The sequence below is a fragment of the Ovis canadensis genome, chromosome 15 (genome assembly GCF_042477335.2).
Source record: "Ovis canadensis isolate MfBH-ARS-UI-01 breed Bighorn chromosome 15, ARS-UI_OviCan_v2, whole genome shotgun sequence".
NCBI classification, from domain to species: Eukaryota; Metazoa; Chordata; class Mammalia; order Artiodactyla; family Bovidae; genus Ovis; species Ovis canadensis.
The window spans coordinates 83,052,947-83,069,549 of record NC_091259.1 but is presented as its reverse complement, the minus strand read 5'-3'; the positions used below and the strand labels follow the sequence as shown (position 1 = coordinate 83,069,549).

Here is a 16,603-nt window from a genome sequence, read left to right as displayed (position 1 = left end):
ATCTGGAGTACTCAGAAATGAGAGCCAGTTAAGTATAGGAGATGTTTCTGGTGTTGTGGTTGATTCCAAGTCTGATGATTGCATTTTGCTTACTGTAATTCCCTGGGCAGCTTCAACAAGGTGGTTTTCATTTTTCTGACCTCTGCAGTGTGGCTGTTTAAACAGCTGCTTTCTTCAGTCCTAGAGACAGCTGCAGTTCAGTGGTAGAGAAACCGATTCCAGCTCATTCTTAGGTTGGTGTTACATGATGGGGGGGAGGGTAAATTGTCTACAAAGTACTTGAAGCTATTTGGATAAAATTGCCACAATTATGGAACATATTATTACTAAATTTTTTGTTCTTTTATATTTTGTGTATTGTTGTCTTTCTCTTAAGATATTTTTCTCAGTTCCCATTTATCACTTGCTTTTATATCTGCGCTTCTTCCCACTGAAGTCTCAACCCAGCCATTTAACAATGATAAATAAGATTTTGATTAACAGGAAAGCCATTTGAATTTGGGGGTTATCTGAAGTTCTTTTTGCTATCCTTTTACTGTTGAAAAATTTCCTAAGTAATGACTGATCCCTTTCCTAGTAACTATAGTTCAGTGAATGTAATTCTGAGCCACCAGGAAGATCTAATTACTGTCTAAAAGTTGAATACTGGTAACCCATGGGCTTAATCTAAGTAATAAAGGTATTTTAACAGTGTAAAAGCAATTCTTGCGTTAGGGCTTTTGGACAGGTCCTTCCCTCTCCAGTTGACTGTAGTCCCCAACACTCTCTATTGTCTCATAGCTGGCCTGCTTCATTCACATGCATTACCTGCTTGACCCTTGTTCATGTGAATGTTTAATCCTTGAATCAAACTATTCTTTAATGATTTAGCCTCTTTGTAGTGTGTCAAGATCATCATTGTGAGCATCACTAGTTTTCTGTGTACTGTGCTTATAGAGATGAAAAGTAAAGATAATGAGATTGTATTCTTGCCATTTAGAGATTCACAGATTTATAAACAAGAAAATATTGAATACTGAGTGGAGAAACTGAGACCAAGATCAGGTAAATAACTTACCCAAGATCACAAACAAATTGTATGTTAATAGATGTGAGAACTTCAGGTCCTTACCAGCAAGTTAAATAATGCAGTGAGAGAGAGAGGAAAGATAGAAATCAGGTATCAGGAACTAAAACTTGTAAGTCTGACTCTTCCCCTAACTTGAGACCTAGGTCCAGTCCCTTAGATGCTCAGAGCCTTACTGTCTTACTTGGCAGGTAATAGCTATTTGATACTATTGTTGCTGTTTTTATTGTAATCACTCACATTACACTGTATCTGAAAATCAAGAGACTACTGTGGTATATTCAGACAATGGAATATTATATATGGGGACAAAAAGACATGGAAAACCAATATTTATTATTAAGTGAAAGAAGCCAGTTTGTAAAGGCTACCTACTGTATGATTGCAACAGATGACATTCTGGAAAAGCCTAAATTATGGAGACAGTAAAATGATCAGTGGATGCCAGGGGTTGAGTGCTGGAGAGTTAGAGCACAGAGGATTTTTAGGGCAATGAAACTATTCCATATGATATTACAATAGTGGATACATGTTGTTATATATTTGTCAAAACTCCTGTACAACATTGAGTGAAAGCTAAACCCTCCTACACTGTTGGTGAGAGTGTATGGTACAGCCACTATGGTGAACAGAATGGTAGTTTCTCAAAAAACTAAAACTAGAGCTGCCATTGTTGTTCAGGGCTTCCCTTGTGGCTCAGATGGTAAAGCGTCTGCCCGCAGTGCAGGAGACCCGGGTTCGATTCCTGGGTCAGGAAGATCCCCTGGAGAAGGAAATGGCAATCCACTCCAGCACTCTTGCCTGGAAAATCCCATGGACGGAGGGGCCTGATAGGCTACAGTCCATGGGGTCTCAAAGAGTCGGACACAACTGAGCGACTTCACTTTATTGTTCAGTAGCTCAGTGGTGTCTGACACTTTGCGACACCGTTGACTGCAGCACACCAGGCTTGTCTGTCCTTCACCATCTTCCAGAGCTTGCTCAAACTCATGTGTATCGAGTTGGTGATGCCATCCAACCATCTCATTCTCTGTTGTTTCCTCCTCCTACCTTCTGTCTTTTCCAGCATCAGTGTCTTTTCTGATGAGTCGGCTCTTCGCATTAGGTGGCCAAAGTGTTGGAGCTTCAGCTGTAGCATCAGTCCTTCCAATGAATATTCAAGATTGATTTCCTTTAGGATTGACTGGTTTGATCTCCTTGCAGTCCAGAGGTTTTTCAAGTGTTTCCTCCAACACCACAGTTCAGAAGCATCAGTTCTTTGGCACTCAGCCTTCTTTATGGTCTAACTCTCACATCCATACATGACTACTGGAAAAACCATAGCTTTGACTAAGTGGACCTTTGTTGGCAAACTAATGTCTCTGCTTTTTAATATGCTGTCTAGGTTTGTCATAGCTTTTCTTCCAGGGAGCAAGTGTCTTTTAATTGTATGGCTATAGTCACCATCTGCAGTGATTTTAGATCCCAAGAAAATAAGGTCTGTCACTGTTTCCATTGTTTCTCCATCTATTTGCCATGAAGTGATGGGACCGAAAAGCTGTGATCTTCATTTTTTGAATGCTGAGTTTTAAGCCAGCTTTTTCACTCTCCTCTTTCACCTTCATCAAGAAGCTCTGTAGTTCCTCTTCAATTTCCACCATAAGGGTGGTGTCATCTGTATATCTGAGGTTTTTTATATTTCTCCCAGCAATCTTGAGCTTCATGCAGCCCAACATTTTGCATGATGTACTCTGCATATAATTAAATAAGCAGGGTGACAGTATACAGCCTTGATGTACTTTTTTTTCCAATTCAGAACCAGTTTGTTGTCCCATGTCTGGTTCTAACTGCTGATTCTTGACCTGCATACAGGTTTCTCAGGAGGCAGGTAAGTTGGTTTAGTATTCCCATTTCTGTAAGAATTTTCCTCAGTTTGTTGTGATCCACACAGTCAAAGGCTTTAGCTTAGTCAATGAAGCAGAAGTAGATGTTTTTCTGGAATTCTCTTGCTTTTCCTGTGATCCAGTGGATGTTGGCAGTTTGATCTCTGCTTCATCTGCCTTTTCTAATTCCAGCTTGAATATCTGGAAGTTCATGATTCATGTACTGTTGAAGCCTAGCTTGGAGAATTTTGAGCATTCCTTTGCTAGCATGTGAAATGAGTGCAGTTGTACAGCAGTTTGAATATTCTATGGTGTAGCCCTTCTTTGGGATTGAAATGAACACTACCCATGATTGGAATGAGAGCTACCATATGATTCAGCCTCCCACTCCTGGACAGATACCTGCAGAAAACGCTGATTTGAAAAGATCCATGTACCCCATGTCCATAGCAGCACCATTTACAATATCCAAAAAGGCATGGGAACAGTGTAGATGTCCATTGACAGATGAATGGATAAAGAAGATGTGGTGTGTGTATATATACATACATATAAAAGAATGTATGGCCATAAAAAAGAATGAAGATATGATTTGCAGCAGCATGGATGGACCTAGAAATTATCACACTAAGTGAAGTCAGTCAGACAGAGACAAATACACGAACTCATGTATGTGTGGAATCTAAAACATGGTACAGATGAACTTATTTAAAAAACAGAAGCAGACTCACAGACATAGAGAACAAATTTATGATTACCCAAAGGGGAAGAGGCAGGGATCGGTTCGAGTTTGAGATTAGCAGATACAGACTACTATGTATAAAATAGATAAACATCAAGGTCCTACTGCAGAGCACAGGTAACTGTAGTCAGTGTTCTACAGTAACCTGTAATGGGGAAGAATATGTGTATATAACTGAATGACTTTACACCAGAAACTAACCCAGCATGGTAAATCAGCTATACTGCAATTTTAATAAAAAGAGAGAACTCTGGTATAAGCTGTGGATTTGGGGTGATAATGATTTATCAGTATAGGTTCATCAGTTTTAACAAATGTACCATTCTGATGGGACTGTTGATGTAGGAGGCTATGGGTGGAGGAGCAGGTAATATATAGGGATTCTCTGTATTTTCCACTCAGTTTTACTGTGAAGTTAAAATTGCTTTAAAAAATTAGGTCTATCACAGATACAGAGAGCAAACTAGTGGTTACCAGTGGGAGGAGGGAAGAGGAAGGGGCAGTATAGGGGTGAGAATTAAGAGGTACAAGCTATTAGGTATAAAATAAGCTGCAAGGATATATTGTATAGCACAGGGAAGATAGCACATATTTTATAATAACTATAAATGGAATATACTCTCTAAAAATTGTGAACCACTATATTATACACCTGTAACTTATATAATATTGTGTATCAAGTATACTTTAGTAAAAAATTCAGTAAATTAAAAAATATAAATGAGACGACAACAAAAAATTAAGTCTATTTAAAGAAAATCAAGGAGAGACTTCCTTGGCAGTCCAGTGGTTAAAAAATTGTATTTTCATATCCAACTTGTCAAGCTCTTCTACTGCTGGGTGCGAGGGTTCCATCCCTCACCAGGGGACTAAGATCCCACATGCTGCATGGTGCAAACAAAAAAGATTAAAAAGTAAAATCAAACAACAACAGCAAAAACAAACCAAGAGACGTGTCCCGTGTTTAGTGAAGTGTCCTCTTCTCTTTTGACCCTCACTATTTTGTTGGATGTGGAAACTGGAGAACAGTATGCCAAAGAGTGAGCTACACCTTTAGGACTGAAAAGTATGCTAACAGAAGATAAAACAACAAATCATTTCTGCTGTGGCCATCCCATCTTTTCTAAAACTTAGAATTAAGTGCTTGCGTGTGTGTGTGTGTGTGTGTGCGTGTGCGTGTATGTGTGTAAAAACTTTAAATACTTGTGTAGAGATTTGTGGATTGGATTTAGTCATTTTCATAGCTTGTGAAAAATGTTTTTCTTCATCCTTAAGATTTAATACAAATTAACGTTTCTTAACGAAGTGCGTTGTTCATGCTTTTCTCCTGTATTGCTAAATCTCTCTCTGTCTAATTAAAATTTCTAGTACTGACCGTTTAAAACAAAGAAAAACCACACCTGCTCTGAAATTGTGGAAGATGAGTTCGGGTTTCTTCTGTCTCTTGCAGAAAACTCAGCCTAAATACAGAGTAATGCAAATCATCCTGTGTCACGTGTCTTGTAAGATCCAATCCCTTGGAGTTAACTGTCCCTCATCTTGGCAGCCTACATAGGTGATAGAACTGCTTCCTCTGTTGTTTTATTCGGGGTCTTGTCAGAAAGTATATTTATAAACTGTTCATTTTTTTTAAGTGATTATAATAAATACTTGGTGATAAAATACTGAAGCTGAACACTTTGAAATTAAGGGATATTCATTTAGTAGCTTTGGAATCTTTTAATCTGTGTGTGTATGCTATTATGGTAGATGATAAAAAAATACGCTGTTCAGGTTGTACTTTCATTAAATACTTACCAATGTGAAATATCAGTGTTTAGTGGTTTATATGCCCTACTTTTGTTTCAGTGTGAGGAAAGCATTACATTTCATCAGAAATATTTTACACCTGATACATCCTGCTTGACACAGTATAGTATTCTAATACTCTTCTCTTTTTATTTCATTTAAGAAAAAAGCTGCAAAACTGAGGATTGTGAAAAGATATCCTCGTCCTTGGGATTGATTGATCTGTGACTCAGTGCGCGTATTCTGCTCAGAATTTGGTCAGATAGCCTGTTATGTTTGCTCTCCTAGAATCTGATTTTGTCATATGTTTCTGTGGGAAAAAAAAAAAAAGGCTTCCTGCATTATCTCAAATGGTACCCAGGGCTTGAGTCACCAAAACAGTCTCTTGTTATCTGAGCAGTATTCTGTAAAATAATAGAGGTTTTTGGTTTTGTTCTTCCTTTTCCCTCCCCCCATTTTAGGATCATTATTGTGCTTAAATTGTATTTTCATATCCAACTTGTCAGGGACAGCTACTGTGCAGCCATTTCCAATCATACTTCTTTTGTGAGGAGAACCATAGCAGCTTCAGGGCAGAGCAGTGAGAGGATTTCTATGGTGAATGGGACAACTCTGACATTAACAAGGCAGTGTTGCCTTTAAAGTTGTGGGGTAGAGCCGTGGAACGACGAAGGACAGGCTGGTGGTACGTGCAGGTTTGTAACAGATAGTTACAGAGGGCCACACGTTGTACTGAACTGGAGCTTAATTTACAGATCAATAGCCTGTGTGTCATATCTCACTGTGGTACAAACACAATGATTCAGGCAGTTTTTTAATATTAGCAAGCAGCTAAATTGTACAGATTATAAATGGTTCTTACGAGTTTTTTTCTACTCTTTGCATTACTGTATCTAGGGTCTTTGCTAGGTCAGGTTACATTTAAATTGGACATCTATTGTATGTATTCAGAATATGGCCCTGAACCACTAACACAGGTAGAAGAATCTGGGCTGTACGAGATTTCTGCACAGGAAAAAATTCTTTACTGTGTTTGATTTCTGAGATAAAAGGGCAACAGGTAGCATTCTCTTTCTGAATCCTGTACTTTGTTTGGTGATTCTCATTTTTTAAGAAAATAACATAGTTTGAACAAGCATAAAGGGTTTGGCTAGATGTTAAAAATAAAATGATTGAAAGATAATTGACATTGAAAAGAAAAACCACATTTAATTAGCTGTTGCTCTGAGCTTAAAACTCATATGAGAGAAATTGTATTATTCATTGGTTATCATCTCTGCTTTTCACATTGCCCTTGACAATTTCCTAAGCACTCCCCAGCATTTATTCATTTGATCCTCAGCATTTTTCTGGAGCAGGCAGGACAGTATAGTTTAGTACATCAAAGAAACATAGAGAACCTAAATGCAAGCTAACTGGGTTCTGGTTTTGGCTTCCTTCCTCTTTTATTATGGATAAATATATTATAACTACCATTCCCAGCATGCAGTGCTCTTTTTTAGTCTCTGTTGATACTGTTTTGTCCTAGCATCTGGGTGTGTTACATATTGAAACACTGTAGTTCTCCAGGGACTATTCTCTCTTGAGTAAACAGCTACACTTTTTCTTGTTTGATGCAAATTAAAGATAAGTTCTCAGGTTCTTATTAGAAGGGTTCATAGATTTAGACAAAGTTTGACTATAGCTGTCCTGGCAGTCTTTTATAGTCCTGCATAAGGAGTTGGGGGAAGGTGGGGTTGAGTTTACCTATTAGAGCGTGAATGAACTATTATAAGAAAAAAGTAAACTGCATTACAATCAGGCTGTCAAATAAAAGATCTAATCCCCAATGGAAATGGGATATAAATCCCATTGATATGAATAAAAGGTCTAATCTCCTGTAGGGATGAATGTAAAATCTATTGATTTAAATATCAGTGTGTGTGTGTGTGTGTGTGTGTGTGTGTGTTGAAGGAAGAGTAAACCCCAAAGAATATTTTTTTAATTAAGAAAGCCAAAATCTAATCATTATCATGACACATGCATTCTCTACCATCTGTTAAGCATCCATGTAGAGAATTTTAAACTTTACAGGAAAAAACCCTGATAATTCCAACTGCTGCTGTTCCTTAATTCATCTAAATTGTACTATACAAATTCTGTGACACCTTGCAGAACTGTAAAATATCTGTGTTCCCAACTCTCTTAAGACCAAACAAATCCTCTTTAGTAGACAGTATACACAGTTCACGTATTAGATGAGGGGTAGATACTATATGGCCAAACAGGTAGTGTTTCTCAAGAATATATTCCTTTTAAAAGAGGCTTGTAAGGTTAGATGCTATTTGTCTAATTCTAATGCTGTAACTGAATGTTGGAGTGTTTGGGGGGAACCTCCTAGTCCCTTACAAAATGAATGAAATGGAATCATTTTTATCTGCGTATATATGAATATTTAAATATATGTGTGTATTTTATCTATCCATCTATATTTTTCCTTTGGCTGCTCTTTGCAGTTTACTGGATCTTGGTTCCACAACCAGGGATTGAACCTGGGTCCCAGTGGTGAAGGCCTGAGTCCTAACCACTGGACAACCAAGGAATTCCCCCAAGTATATTCAGAATATGGCCCTGAACCACTAACAGAGGTAGAAGAATCTGGGCTATACGAGATCTCTGCAAGGGAAAATATTCTTTGCTGCCCCCGATATTCCTCCTTCTGTTCCTCTGTCAGAATTCTGTTCTGTGTCTCTCCCCTGAACATTCCCTCTAATAATTTCAGTATGTATCTTGCCATTAAATTTCAGTGTTAACATCAAGAAGGAACTTATTTGTGTTTATGGCTTCTTTTCCTTTTTTTTTTTTTGTTGTTGTTGTTGCTGATAAAATAGTGGAGTCGTCACTTAATTTTCTATTTCCTTTAAATAGCATGTAGCTTTTACTCTGGATTGTACTTTTGTCATTGATGTTATGCCAGTAACATACCCTGTTCTTTAGAGAATAATTACATGGCAGCATTCTGAAGACTCATCTGATCTTTCTTACCTTTTCATTGTTATTGAGTGTTGGTGTTGCTTATAAATACAGTTGATTAATTCTCAGTTGGACAGTAGAAAGGGTTCTTTTAATCCTCTTTTCTCTTTCTAAATTCTCATTTTATTAACAAATATAAATTTCTCCACGTTAGTTTTTCTGCACACAAAAAATTTAGTATCCTGTTTTCATTTGTGCAGTTGGTATGTCTGAAGACCTGCAAAGTTTTTTCATTGCATTTTAGGTATGAAGATGGGTAACGTTTTTTTCTTGATTTTCTGGATTTGTGAAAAGTTACGTGCCTCTATCAGTTTTTGGTATGAAGAATCAGGATTATATTTTCTGATTGTGTGGTTGATCACAGAGGAAAAAAGACGAAGTTTTAAGGCAATGCTGTGTGAGAAGATGATCGAGTGGGCATAGCCCTCTCATAACTGTTACATGAACTGGTAGTGCTGAGTGGACACAAGTGAGCTGAGTGGCTGTGTGGGGAAACAGCCTTGAAGCACAGTGTCCAGTTGTGGAGGGCAGGGCTTGTGCCTGGAGTTGGCTCTCAAGTGAAGCTTTCTGAAATTTGTGTGAGGGTTTGATGGGAATAAATTGGTGAATTGAGTGGAAGAGGAGGCTGTTCTTCCCCCATTCCATCTCCCTCCTGTATTGACAAAGGTCATGGCACTTGGAGTGATTGACTTACATAGCAGGAAAATGAACCTGATTTTCTGTTGAATTGAGCCTATAAACTTCTGTGTTTTTCTTTGGGGTCTGTCTTGCTGTCGTGTGAGCACGTTGATAGTATTGCTGAACATCACAATATTTATCACAGTGACTACCTGTCTCAGAAACTGTGACTTCACGTGTCAGGGACTCTGAACCCTTCTGCCTGAACAAGCCCTGGTGAAACCTAGTGATGTGAATGTCAAGGGAATCAGACGTGTGGAATCATGTGGTGGGTTTCTGGAGCACTTCTTGACAGATGAATTGAAGGGGGCAGTACTAGCCATTCTGGATGTCTGGCACACTGGCCTGTTGTTTATAGAAAATATATTAAGGAGAGAAGATAGCAAATTGTTAGCTTTTTCTCTCTCCTTTCTGCCTTCATTCTTCCCAGCTTTTCCTTTTCCAGTTCTTTTGTCCTTCCTCTCCTCCCTCCTTTTTAGCTCTCATTAACTTGTTTTTTGTTGCTGTTCAGTTGCTGAGTTGTGTCCAGCTCTTTGCAGCCCCAAGACTGCAGCATGACAGACTTCCCTGTCCTTCACTATCTCCTGGAGTTTATTCAAATTCATGTCCACTGAGTCGGTGATGCTATCTAACCATCTCATCCTCTGCTGTCCCCTTCTTTGGCCTTCAGTCTTTTCCAGCATTTAGTGAGTGACGAATAGCCAGTTTGTGAGACTTTGCCTTTTCTTGAAGCTTCAGGATAATGTTCTAAGATAATTAGCAATGTTTAAGTTGAATATATGTGAATAACATTGAAAATACCTAGTTGCTTATGCCAGTATAACCTTCATCTATAACCAGCAGAAGTCATGATTTCTTTGTTTAAAACACACAATAGCAAGAGTATATAGGCTCACTACCTGTGAAGATGAGAGACTACTTACTTAAGAACTTTGTTTGACACCACAGGCTAAGACATATGAAACACTGTAGCTCTGTTCCCTCACTGCCACCCAGAACTGGTACGCGCCTAGATCAGGGTCTTACTGGAGTTAATGTGATTATCGTTCTTTGCCACTTCCCTGGTGGCTCAGACGGTTAAGCATCTGTCTACAGTGCGGGAGACCCAGGTTCGATTCCTAGGTCGGGAAGATCCCCTGGAGAAGGAAACAGCAATCCACTCCAGTATTACTATTGCCTGGAAAATCCCATGGACAGAGGAGCCTGGTAGGCTGCAGTCCATGGGGTCGCAAAGAGTCGGACACGACTGAGCAACTTCACTTTTACTTTCACAAGACTGAACTAGAACAGGCCTGGATGTGGAACCTAGAAGAGCCAACTACTGCACAGGGCAGCTCTCCCTTATTAGCTGGCCCTTAAAAGAGTGTGCAGAGTCTCTGTGCTCATAAAGAAGGAGCACCTCCACTCCAGAACTAATAGACGTAAAGACTCAACCTGAACCTTGATTAAAAAAAAAAATCCATAGACGTGCACAACTATATGCTGGATGTTCGTCTCATCTTCTGGTGAACACAGCAAGGACTGCCAGGGCAGTGCATTTCTGAGCGGCTCTCTGAAATATGCTAGCGCCTTCTTTCAAAGGAAGCATTACACAGCTCATACGATCTGACCTGTGTCCAGTCTGCACAGCTCTCTGTTTTTTCTTTCTTTCCCTCTTCTCAAAGACTAGTAAGTTTGCAGGTATTATGATCCCACCTCCCCTCCTCTCTCTGTTTCAGGCCCCGGGGGAGGAACAGTTGTGAATGCATGGTGACTCACTGACTCCCACGGTCCTGATTCTGGTTCTGATTGGTCGTCACCTTGCTCTAGCCATATGGCTCAGAGTACTCTAGCCTGCGTCCCTTTCTTGTTCTTTCCCCTGCTGTTCCCTTCTGTTGTACAAAACATGAGGAGTGGGTTCTGAGCTTTGTCTCTTGCTTCTAGTTTAACCCGGTTAGGCAGTAAGTGGAAGAGCGCAGTGTATTTCCCAAGGATGGCTGGAGAGGAGAAAAACACCCTTTCCTTTTGTGCCTGGTATAGTAATGATTTAGTTTCCGGTGCTAATTTTGTTCAAAGTCTGTTTTTTGGCAGATATCACACTTATGTTTGTATTGTTTCTCCCCCTCCCGCTGATCTGAGCTGGGAGGTTTGTTTTTGTTTTGGTAAAGATTCTCTAGTCCCTTTCTTTAGCTGCCAGTGCTGCACTTTAGCTAGTTTGTTAATATGTTTAATTAATGCTGATTAATATGTTGGGGAGGGGGACTGAAAGCAGCTCTAAATAATTATTTAATTGTTCAATGTCTAAATGTTGTGGCAATCACCAAATAATAAAATCTGCATGTGATGCTCAGAATTATCCATAGCACCACCGCTATTACTCCCCTTCTCTTAAACTATATCCGTCCCATTACTCCGCCTTCTATATTTGAGAAATAGGATTTTGAAGACTTGAAAGTTATTTTTATAAGAATTTTATATTTTTATTAATTTGCATTTTTCGTATTCTGCAGATGGGTTTCTGGAAATACTTTGAACTCTGCATCTTTCTTTTTTCTTTTTAATATGTAACTTCTCAGAGAGGCAGTGCTAGCAGAGTGTAAAGTACAGCCTCCTGCCCCTTCACCGGCCTTTATACGATATTTTCATTACCTGAAAAGAATCAGTAAAAAAAAAAATTTTTTTTCGTCAAGAATGTATTTTGTATTGTCTTAACATTTAAAAAAAGTCCATTTTGTAAATATCTTAATGTTCAAGTAGGTTAAGCACATAACCTGCAGGTTTGGCTTCTTTAAAGAGTGTTGTGTAGTGAAGTTGGTTAGCGTCATAAGCAGGAATATGAAAATCAGCCTGGCCCTTATGGTTTCACTTAACCCCTCATTTAGCGATCTTTATTTACTTCTTCTTCTCTATTTAAAATCTATATTAGAAAATAGCTATCTGCTTTTGTCAGAAGTAACAAACCTCAGCTAGTGAACTCACCTCAAAAGTGTAAATGAGGAGTGCTGCTTAGACTTTCTTCCAGCCATTAGGGCCAGAGAGTCAGAGCCCAAGTTAGGCCCCAAATGGTTAGTGTACTTTCTCTGAGTCGTTTGCCTTCAGTTCCACCGCTCCAGACATCATGTGAAGAGACATTCACTTAGCCACGTAGTTCTAGATGCAAAGTTTAGTTGCAAATGAAGTTAAGTCTGCGCCTCCGTGGAGCATAACTTTGTTGAAATGTAGTATTATAGTAATGAAGGTTTCTGAACACACCATTTTCTTTGATTTCAATAAAGTCAGGGAAAAAAATTTATTTGAAAATTTCATCCCATGTACTCAAAACCCTACTCTGCCTAAACCAAGTTTTTGTAATCCTGTTACATGAGTTACCTGTTTCAGTAATGTAAAGTCTCTTGTGTATATAGTGCTTGGATCGAGGTTTCTTAAAGTCTGTTTAATGTTTTAAACTGGGGTACATACATGATGTTTGTTTGATTAATAAAAATTAGTATGACCCATATCTATGTTATCAGATGCAAAAGAAAAAAGATGACCAACAATGTACACCACTAATAATTCTGAGTACTTTACATGAGGCATTTTGGTACTTGTAAGAGTCTTAAGGTTATTGTTAATTACCTCATTTTACAGAACAGGAAATTGAAGCACAGATAGGTTATGTGACTTGACCAATGTCATATAACTGGTAAGTAGCAGAATTGAAATTTGAATTGAGGCAGTGTGTCTCCAGAATCACGTATTTACTGCTACTTTAAACTGTCCTTCAGTCCGGCACACCAAGTAATAATAGTCAAGGAGTCTCAGCTCTGCTGTGTGCCCTCCCTTAGCATTTCTTCTCATCTGTGGCTCAGCTTCCCTTTATATATGAAGTGTTTCTTATGCCATGGGTTTCTTCTCAGTTGTCTTATCTGTTGTCTAAATTTTAAATGTAACAAATCTTAGATTTAGCTGGTTCCAGAAAAGTTGTCAGGGGCATATAATTGCTGCCTATTTCTCTACAGCTGATAGAACAATATTCTAATAGATTTTATTCTTTTTTGTCCTCATTTGGTAGAAAAGAGTAGTTGAACAGCTACGGAAGAACCTGATAGTAAAGCAAGAACAACCAGACAAGTTCCAAATACAGCCATTGCCACAATCTGAAAACAAACTACAAACAGCACAGCAGCAACCACTACAGCAGCTCCAGCAGCAGCAGCAGCACCACCACCACCACGCGCAGTCGGCCGCATCCTCCCCCAGCCTGACTGCGTCACAGGTAGCGTGTGCACGGGGCAGCCCGCGCTTCGTGCTGTGGGCTGAATTGTCACTGGCACGGAGAATGAGGTCCTGTTTCAGCCTGTACTAACAAGCTGAACTAGCGCTGAACAAAAGTTTTTTTGCTTACTTTTTTATACTGTGTCTGGGATAACAATCACTTGGAATTCATCGGCAGAAAGAAATAACATTACCAAGGAGTAAAAGTTAAAATGATTTCCCATGTGTCCAAAGAAGGGGAGAAGGTAATCAAAGAAAAGTCATGTCTCTGTATTAGGGCAGAATTCAAGTCTTATTTTGAATTTCCGAAAGTGTTTATTTACACTTGTTCTAAATGTCTCTGTGACTTGACATCCTCGGGAATGGTTTTTCTGAAATGCTTAGCAGTTGGTGTGGAAATATTCCAGGATCAATGCCCATGGGACCAGTAGAAAGAGGCATTTAGAAGGTGATCTATTTCATAGAAATGAAATATTCACTTCCAAGTTCATATTCATCTCATATGAGAATTTGTATTTGTTCGCATACAGTGAAGGAAATCTGAAATGGAAGCTACAAGTCAAAAATAGTGCTGAGGAGTGGAAAGCTTAAGAACATTCTAATTGGTGTAGCTGTGCAAATAAATGATTTTACTGAAAAGGGCATTTATACTACCACATAATGTAAGGATATTAAGGCATTCAAGACACACAGAAAAGGATGTATTTAGAAATGATTCAATTAAGAGAAGTAAGCAAGCTTGATCTCCACACTCTTATATGTAGTGTGGGCATACCTTGAAAAATGGGACTCTTCAACAGTGGCTCCTGGTCTTTGGAGGTCATAGACTCCTCTAAGACTCTGTAAAGCCATGGATTCCCTCCCCGGAAAAAATACACATTCACACCTAATACAGTCATTTTTGCACATGGTTTCAAGGATTGGGGATCTTCTGAAATCTAAGCATGGACACTGCTCACCCACCAACACCATCTCTACCATATTTTTATATATAGAGCAAAAGATTATAGTTTACTTGGTTAGTCACTGTTTATGTACAATTGGACTGGTTCATATACAATATTTTGCAAGTGCAAAAAAATACTTATAGGAATACTGAAGATACAATTGATAGAGGTTGTCACAGTATACTGGCACTCTCCTAAGGGCTTTACATGTACAGTGTGCACAGTCCTCACCCCAGCCCTCCTAGGACAGTATTATTATTATTATATCTGATTTGTGGAGAAGAAAACTAAGGCACAGAGAACTTAGTAATTGCCGAAAATCGTGTGAATGTTACGTGGTGGAGCAAAGATTTGAACCCAGACATTCTGACTGAAAAACCTGTCCATTTGCTACTCTAAACTGCTATACAATGTCCAAAAGAGAAATACTGACATTATATAAAAGGCCAAAGAAGGAAAAATGAAGAGTCCCCATTGTAAATCAGGTAGCTAGAGTGGCCTGCATCATTTTTACCCTGATCTCTAAGACTATTTGGAAATGAGGCATTCAAACTGACTTTAAAACCCCCCTGACCAGGTCTTGCATTTCTTCCAAAAGGTTGCCTATCAGTTTACTTCTTTTGGAGTTTTTAACAGAGTTGGATTGGTTGTTATCTTTCCAAAGTACAGTTTGATCAGAAAGTGTTTACATGGAAGGAGTTTTTTAGAATTCATTGTTTCCTGGTACTAGGAGTTTTCTCTATTAATCCATGGAAACTGTTTCTTCAAGTACCATTCCATATTGCACAAATCAGAGAAAATACTTACCTAATACTTAAACAATAGCTATTCCCTTCCCTGGTAATCTGAGTTCTGTACTGGTTTGGGATGGCAGTAGTAAGGGGCCTGCAGCTATTCCCAAAACTGTGGCCTCTCCATCTGGTAGCCTGTCTGATAATTTAACTGATTTAGCTAAGCTTGATTTATATTGCCTTTTTTTTTTTTAATGATAAAAGCCAAAAGATCTTCAAGTTTGGGGGTTTTGTTTTGATAGTAAACTGTCCATCATTATTTATTGGGTGCTTCTTATATGCTCGAAGAAGGCAATGGCATCCCACTCTAGTACTCTTGCCTGGAAACTCCCATGGACTGAGGAGCCTGGCAGGCTGCAGTCCATGGGGTCGCTAAGAGTCAGACATGACTGAGCGACTTCACTTTCACTTTTCACTTTCATGCATTGGAGAAGGAAATGGCAACCCACTCCAGTGTTCTTGCCTGAAGAATCTCAGGGATGGCAGAGCCCAGTGGGCTGCTGTCTGTGGGGTCGCACAGAGTCGGACACGACTGAAGTGACTTAGCAGCAGCAGCAGCAGCAGCCTTATATGCTAGCTTTTAGTATACAGAGGTGGTAATATCTTGGCAACTGAACAACAACAATGTCCCTGCCTAGAATCTGGTAAACTATGATAATTATTTTCATTAATTATGTAAATATTTATTGAGTCTCTGCTATATGCAGGCCCAGTGCTGGGCACTGGAGAGGACAGATTCACAAATAAGACAGGGTTTCTGTCTTCAAGAACTTAAAAAATTGAGAAGAGAGGAAGATGTAAACAGCTAACAAGAAAAAAACGAAAACGCCAGTGAGGAGCTGTGAAAATGCCAGAGGACAGTAATATTGGCCAGAGGGATCAGAGAGTGCTACGTAAAGAAGGTAGCTTTTGATCAGGGCCTTGACAGATAAGAGAGTTCAGTGATGGAGCAGAGGGGAGAGAGTGTCACAGTGCAGAGAGAAGTGCGATCAGAAGTATGGACAGCAAGGAAACGCACGCCTTGGGAATAGCAAGGAGGCTGATGCGGCTGGAACTTGGGTTCCAGGAAGTGGTGGAGAGGGAGATAGAGCCAGCCAGTAGGAAGAGACTAGCTTGTGGAGGCTCTCCAGTGTGGCAGAACTCTGGGGGTTTTTGGCAGTCATAGGGAGTCATTAAAGGTTCATGAGGTTAGGGACAAATGGGAAGTTTAATATATGGCATATACTAAATGTTTCAGTCCAGAAAGGATTAACTATAAATGTAGCGATCTGTGTAAGCAAGGAGGAGACGCTAGGAAGAGCAAGCATTTTATTTTAAGTTGGGTGATTAGCATGTACCAAGGCTGGCGAGAGGGAGGGAGCGGGGAAGGAAACCAGTTCCCTTTACTTAGCTAACTCCAGCTCATGTTTGTATGTATATTTTGAAAATTTTCCAATCTATAGAAAACAATGAAAGAACAGTTGAACACAGGTGTACTCTTC

General features: G+C 39.3%; 1 protein-coding gene across 50 annotated transcripts in view; it reads left to right on the top strand.

Annotated features, from left to right (window-relative positions):
• Window positions 1-16,603, top strand: part of PHF21A (PHD finger protein 21A) — a 193,872-nt gene that overhangs the window by 134,170 nt on the left and 43,099 nt on the right. For all 50 annotated transcript variants that reach the window (XM_069555566.1, XM_069555564.1, XM_069555591.1 and 47 more), the window contains one exon: window positions 13,182-13,385. In XM_069555566.1, coding sequence (XP_069411667.1) covers window positions 13,182-13,385 — 204 coding nt within the window. The remainder of the gene's footprint in view (window positions 1-13,181; window positions 13,386-16,603) is intronic.